This window comes from Oncorhynchus kisutch, linkage group LG7, assembly GCF_002021735.2.
Source record: "Oncorhynchus kisutch isolate 150728-3 linkage group LG7, Okis_V2, whole genome shotgun sequence".
Taxonomy (NCBI): Eukaryota; Metazoa; Chordata; class Actinopteri; order Salmoniformes; family Salmonidae; genus Oncorhynchus; species Oncorhynchus kisutch.
This window is the reverse complement of record NC_034180.2, coordinates 50,901,024-50,908,523: the sequence shown is the minus strand read 5'-3', so window position 1 is coordinate 50,908,523 and position 7,500 is coordinate 50,901,024. Positions and strand designations below refer to the sequence as shown.

At 45.0% G+C, this 7,500-nt stretch overlaps 1 protein-coding gene across 1 annotated transcript in view; it reads left to right on the top strand.

The window, feature by feature from the left end:
- The window catches only part of alkal2b (ALK and LTK ligand 2b), a 22,526-nt gene that overhangs the window by 14,017 nt on the left and 1,009 nt on the right, over positions 1-7,500 (top strand). Inside the window, exon 5 of the mRNA XM_031829273.1 lies at positions 5,332-5,405. Coding sequence (XP_031685133.1) covers positions 5,332-5,396 — 65 coding nt within the window. The 3' untranslated portion in view covers positions 5,397-5,405. The remainder of the gene's footprint in view (positions 1-5,331; positions 5,406-7,500) is intronic.

Genomic DNA, 7,500 nt, shown 5'->3' with positions numbered 1-7,500 from the left:
GTTATTTAATAGTTGTTATGTCTTCACTATTATTTAATGTATGAAATAGTTCAACAAAATAAAGAAAAACCCTGGAATGAGTAGGTGTTTCCAAACTTTTGACTGGTACTGTATATACACTGTAGAAACTCTGAGTTTTTCAAACATTAGGAACACCTTTCATCAACCACCAATGCCCTCAAAACAGCTTCAACTTGTCGGGTCATGAACTCTACAAGGTGTCGAAAGCGTTCCACTGGGATGGTGGACCAGGTTGACTCCAATCAAATCAAACTTTATTTGTCACATGAGAAAAATACAACAGGTGTAGTAGACCTTACAGTGAAATACTGAATACAACAGGTGTAGTAGACCTTACAGTGAAATAATGAATACAACAGGTGTAGTAGACCTTACAGTGAAATACTGAATACAACAGGTGTAGTAGACCTTACAGTGAAATACTGAATACAACAGGTGTAGTAGACCTTACAGTGAAATACTGAATACAACAGGTGTAGTAGACCTTACAGTGAAATACTGAATATAACAGGTGTAGTAGACCTTACAGTGAAATACTGAATACAACAGGTGTAGTAGACCTTACAGTGAAATACTGAATACAACAGGTGTAGTAGACCTTACAGTGAAATACTGAATACAACAGGTGTAGTAGACCTTACAGTGAAATGCTAAATACAACAGGTGTAGTAGACCTTACAGTGAAATACTGAATACAACAGGTGTAGTAGACCTTACAGTGAAATGCTGAATACAACAGGTGTAGTAGACCTTACAGTGAAATACTGAATACAACAGGTGTAGTAGACCTTACAGTGAAATACTGAATACAACAGGTGTAGTAGACCTTACAGTGAAATACTGAATACAACAGGTGTAGTAGACCTTACAGTGAAATGCTGAATACAACAGGTGTAGTAGACCTTACAGTGAAATACTGAATACAACAGGTGTAGTAGACCTTACAGTGAAATACTGAATACAACAGGTGTAGTAGACCTTACAGTGAAATACTGAATACAACAGGTGTAGTAGACCTTACAGTGAAATGCTGAATACAACAGGTGTAGTAGACCTTACAGTGAAATACTGAATACAACAGGTGTAGTAGACCTTACAGTGAAATACTGAATACAACAGGTGTAGTAGACCTTACAGTGAAATGCTGAATACAACAGATGTAGTAGACCTTACAGTGAAATACTGAATACAACAGGTGTAGTAGACCTTACAGTGAAATGCTGAATACAACAGGTGTAGTAGACCTTACAGTGAAATGCTGAATACAACAGGTGTAGTAGACCTTACAGTGAAATACTGAATACAACAGGTGTAGTAGACCTTACAGTGAAATACTGAATACAACAGGTGTAGTAGACCTTACAGTGAAATACTGAATACAACAGGTGTAGTAGACCTTACAGTGAAATACTTACTGACAAGTTCTTAATTAACCAACAATGCAGTTCAAGAAAGAGTTAAGAAAATATTGACCAAATAAACTAAAGTAAAAAAGTATAAAAAGTAACACAATAAAATAACAATAACGAGGCTATATACAGGGGGTACCGGTACAGAGTCAATGTGGAGGCTATATACAGGGGGTACCGGTACAGAGTCAGTGTGGAGGCTATATACAGGGGGTACCGGTACCTAGTCAGTGTGCGGGGGTACAGGTTAGTCGAGGTAATTTGTACAGGTAGGGGTGAAGTGACTATGAGTAGATAATAATCAGCGAGTAGCAGCAGTGTAAAAGAAAATGGGGGAGGGGAGGGGTGTCAATGTAAATAGTCTAGGTAGCCATTTTATTAATTGTTCAGGAGTCATATGGCTTAGGGGTAGAAGCTGTTCAGGAGCCTTTTGGTCCTAGACTTGGGACTCCACTACTGCTTGCCGTGCGGTAGCAGAGAGAACAGTCTATGACACCTCCTAGTATAGATGTCCTGGATGGCAGGAAGCTTGGCCCAAGTGATGTACTGGGCCATACGCACTAGCCTCTGTAGTGCCTTATGGTCAGATGCTGAGCAGTTGCCATAACAGGCAGTGATGCAACTGGTCAGGATGTTCTTGATGGTGCAGCTGTAGAACGTTTTGAGGATCTGGAGACCCATACCAAATCTTTTCAGTCTCCTGAGGGGGAATAGGTTTTGTCGTTCCCTCTTCACGACTGTCTTAGTGTGTTTGGACCATGATAGTTTGTTAGTGATGTGGACACCAAGAAACTTGAAACTCTCAACCTGCTTCACTACAGCCTGTTTGGGTAGGTCACGATCAGCTCCTTTGTCTTGCTCACATTGAGGGAGAGGTTGTTGTCCTGGCAACACACTGCCAGGTCTCTGACCTACTCTCTATAGGCTGTCTCATTGTTATAGGTAATCAGGCCCACCACTATTGTGTCGTCAACAAATGTAATGGTGGTGTTGGAGTCGTGTTTGGCCACACAGTTGTGGGTGAACAAGTAGTACAGGAGAGGACTAAGCATTCACCCCTGAGGGGCCCCAGTGTTGAGGATCAGCGTGGCGGATGTGTTGTTACCTACCCTCACCACCTGAGGCGGCCTGTCAGGAAGTCCAGGATTCAGTTGCAGAGGGAGGTATTTAGTCCCAGGGTCCTTAGAATGGTGATGAGCTTTGTGGGCAATATGGTGTTAAACGTTGAGCTGTAGTAAATGAACAGCATTCTGATATAGGTATTAATTTTGTCCAGGTGGGAAAGGGCAGTGTGGAGTGCGATTGAAATTGCGTCATCTGTGGATCTGTTGGGGCGGTATTCAAATTGGAGTGGGTCTAGGGTATCCGGGATGATGCTGTTGATGTGAGCCATGACTAGCCTATCAAAGCACTTCACGGCTACCGGAGTGAGTGCTACGGGGCGGTAATCATTTAGGTAGGTTACCTTCGCTTCCTTGGGCACAAGGATTATGGTGGTCTGCTAGAAACATGAAAGTATTACAGACTCTGTCAAGGTGAGTTTGAAAATGTAAGTGAAGACACCTGCCAGTTGGTCCGTGCATGCTTTGAGTACACGTCCTGGTAATCTGTCTGGCCCCGCAGCTTTGTGAATGTTGACCAGTTTAAAGGTCTTGCTCACATTGGCTACCGAGAACATTATCATACAGTCGTCTGGAACAGCTGGTGCTCTCATGCATGCTTCAGTGTTGCTTGCCTCGAAAAGTGCATAAAAGGCATTTAGCTCGTCTGGTAGTCTCTCGTCACTGGGCAGCTCATGGCTGGGCTTCCCTTTGTAGTCCGTAATAGTGTTGCCACTTCTGACGAACATCAGAGCTGGTGTAGAAGGATTCGATCTTAATCCTGTATTTACACTTTGCCTGTTTGTGGTTCGTCTGAAGGCATAGTGGGATTTCTTATAAGCGTCTGGATTAATGTCCCGTTCCTTGAATGCGGCAGCTCTAACCTTTAGCTTGATGCGGATGTTGCCTGTAATCCATGGCTTCTGGTTAGGATATGTACGTATGTTCACTGTGGGGATGACGTTGTCGATGTACTTACTGATAAAGCCAATGACGGAGGGGGTACACTCCTCAATGACATTGGATGAATCCCGGGAACATATTCCAGTCTGTGCAAAACAGTCCAGTAGCGTAGCATCCGCGTCATCTGACCACTTCTGTATTGAGCGAGTCACTGGTACTTCCTGCTTTAGTTTTTGCTTGTAATCAGGAATCAGGAGGATAGAACTCTGGTTAGATTTGCCAAATGGAGGGTGAGGGAGAGCTTTGTACGTGTCTCTGTGTGTGGAGTAAAGGTTGTCTAGAGTTTTTTCTCCCCTCTGTTTGCACATGTGACATGCTGGTAGAAATTAGGTAAAAAGGATTCAAGTTTTCCTTCATTAAAGTCCCGGCCACTAGGAGTGTCTCTTCTGGATGAGCATTTTCCTGTGTGCTTATGGCCTTATACAGCTCGTTGAGTGCGGTCTTAGTGCCAGCATCGGTTAGTGGTGGTAAATAAACAACTACGAAAAATATAGATGAAAACTCTCTTGGTAGATAGTGTGGTCTACAGTTTATCTTTAATATTAGACATCGCGCACCAGCTGCTATTGACAAATAGACACACACCCCCGCTCCTCGTTTTAGCAGATGTAGCTTCTCTGTCCTGCCGATGCATAATCCCGGTAGTTTTATATTATCCGTGTTTTCGTTCAGCCACGACTCGGGGAAACATAAGATATTACAGTTTTGAATGTCCCGTTGGTAGAATAGTCTTGATCGTATATCATCCATTTTGTTTTCCAATGACGTTGGCCAATAGAACGGATGGAAGTAGAGGTGGACTCACTCGCCTAAGAATTTTCCGAAGGAAGCCCAATCTCCGCCCCCTTTTTCTCCATCTTTTCTTCACGCAAATGACGGGGATTTGGGCCCGATCCCGAGAAAGCAGTATATCCTTCGCGCTGGCCTCGTTAAATAAAAAAATCTACACGAGGTGTGTAATCGCTGTGATGATGTCCAGAAGTTATTTTTCGTTCCTAAAAGACAGTAGCAGCAACATTATGTACAAAATACGTTTAAAAAAAATTTTAAATTACAAACACGCAAAAACAAATAACAAAATAGCACAGTTGGTCAGGAGCATGTATAACATCAGCATGTATAACATCAGCATGTATAACATCAGCATGTATAACATCAGCATGTATAACATCAGCATGTATAACATCAGCATGTATAACATCAGCATGTATAACAGCAGCATGTATAACATCAGCATGTATAACATCAGCATGTATAACATCAGCATGTATAACATCAGCATGTATAACATCAGCATGTATAACGTACAACGGCAGCCATCCCCTCCATCATTTGCTTCCAACAGTTGTGTCAAGTTGGCTGTATATTCTTTGGGTGGTCGTCCATTTTTGAAACACACGGGAAAATGATTGAGCCTGAAAATCCCAGCAGCGTTGCAGTTGTTGACACAAACCGGTGCACCTGGCACCTACTACCTCGTTCAAAGGGGACATACGTCTTTTTCTTGACCATTCACCCTCTGAATGGCACACATACACAATCCGTTTGAATTGTCTCAAAGCTTAACAATCCTTCTTTAATCTCATCCTCTTCATCTACACACATTGAAGTGGATTTAAGAAGTGACTTCAATAAGGGATCATAGCCTGGATTCACCTGGTCAGTCTACGTCAGGGAAAGAGCAGGTGTTCCTAATGTTTTGTACACTCAGTTTATATGTCATTATTCTAAATTATAACAACGATGCATTCCAGCAATAACGACTTACTCTAAGAATGTGTGAGTTACTCAAAACATTGTTGTTTGTAGACTGACCTGTGGTGTGTGTTGTTTTTCAGACTATAAGAGGTGTGCCCGTCTTCTCACCAGACTGGCAAACAGTCAGAGGTGTACAGAGAGGTAGAATACCCTGGTAAGACTGTGGATGATCACCTCACTTTCTCTATCGCTTCCTCTCTCTCTCTCCCCCTCCTTCTCTCTTTCCCTCTCTCTCTCTCTCTCTCTCAATCCTTCTCTTTCCCTTCCTTTCTCTCTCGCTCTCCCTCCTTCTCTTTCCTGCTATCTCTTCCTTTCACCTCTCTCTCCCTCCTTCCCACTCCCCCTTCTCTCTTTCCCTCTCTCCTCCGCTCTCTCTCCCCCTCCTTCTCTCTTCCTCTCTCTCTCCCCCTCCTTCTCTCTTTCCCTCTCTCTCTCTCTCTCTCTCTCAATCCTTCTCTTTCCCTTCCTTTCTCTCTCGCTCTCCCTCCTTCTCTTTCCTGCTATCTCTTCCTTTCACCTCTCTCTCCCTCCTTCCCACTCCCCCTTCTCTCTTTCCCTCTCTCCTCCGCTCTCTCTCCCCCTCCTTCTCTCTTCCTCTCTCTCTCCCCCTCCTCTCTCTTCCTCTCTCTCTCCCTCCTTCTCTCTTTCCCTCCATGCTTCCTCTCTCTCTCACCCCCTCCTTCTCTCTTTCCCTCTCTCTCTCTCTCTCTCTCAATCCTTCTCTTTCCCTTCCTTTCTCTCTCGCTCTCCCTCCTTCTCTTTCCTGCTATCTCTTCCTTTCACCTCTCTCTCCCTCCTTCCCACTCCCCCTTCTCTCTTTCCCTCTCTCCTCCGCTCTCTCTCCCCCTCCTTCTCTCTTCCTCTCTCTCTCCCCCTCCTCTCTCTTCCTCTCTCTCTCCCTCCTTCTCTCTTTCCCTCCATGCTTCATCTCTCTCTCACCCCCTCCTTCTCTCTTTCCCTCTCTCTCTCTCTCTCTCTCTCAATCCTTCTCTTTCCCTTCCTTTCTCTCTCGCTCTCCCTCCTTCTCTTTCCTGCTATCTCTTCCTTTCACCTCTCTCTCCCTCCTTCCCACTCCCCCTTCTCTCTTTCCCTCTCTCCTCCGCTCTCTCTCCCCCTCCTTCTCTCTTCCTCTCTCTCTCCCCCTCCTCTCTCTTCCTCTCTCTCTCCCTCCTTCTCTCTTTCCCTCCATGCTTCCTCTCTCTCTCTCCCTCCTTCTCTCTTTCCCTCTCTCTCTCTCTCTTTCCATCTATCTATTCCTGTTTCTCTCTCCCTTCTTGTCTCTTTCCCTCTCTCTCCTTCCTTCTCTCTTTCCCCCTCTCTCTCTCCCTCCTTCCCGCTATCTGTTCCTCTCTCTCTCTCGCTCTCCCTCCTTCCCTCTTTCTAATGTTTCCTCTCTCCTATCTTCCTTCCCTCTCTCTCTACCTTGACACCTCTTTCTCCCAGTGTTTAAGGGGTAGAGCGTATATAATGAGTATCTTTATAGCAGATAAATCAGTATGCGTTTCCTCCCGTTAGTAAAAGTGAATTATAGCTAGGCTGCTGTGTTCATTGTCTGACGGTTTGTGTGTGTGTGTGTGCGCGAGCATGTGCGTGCTGTAGGGCTGAGCTCCATAGCAGTATAATTCAGTCGTTGAATTCAATAACAAATAGTTGGTAGGTCTCTAAATTCCAGTGTCATTCTGCAGCAGTTGATTTAGTGGTGGAGTCGTCAAATCAAAAGAATTCCAGAAAGACATTAAAATGGAGAAAACAAAAATGTTTTTTTTATTGTAGATATGACCCATGTGAAACTGTGGAAACATCGTATATATATACTACATATCAAATATATCATCAGACTGTCATCGCCTTTACTCTCTTTCTCCCGCCTGCCCTCTCTCTCTCTCCCGCCTGCCCTCTCTCTCTCTCTCCCGCTCCCGCCTGCCCTCTCTCTCTCTCTCTCTCTCTCTCCTCTCGCTCCCTCCTTGCCCTCCTCACGTCTCAAACATAGCCCCCAATCTCTCTCTCTCAACCCCAACCTCTCTCTCTCGACTCTCTCCTCCTCCCCCGCCTGCCCTCTCTCTCTCTCGTCAACCCCCAACCTTCTCTCGCTCCCGCCTGCCCTCTCTCATCTCTCACCCCCACTACTCTCTCGCTCAACCCCCACCCTCTCTCTCGCTTCTCTCGCCTCCCGCCGCCCCTCTCTCTCTCTCTTCAACCCCCACCTCTATCCTCTCTTCTCTCGCTCAACCCCACCTTCCTCTCTCTCT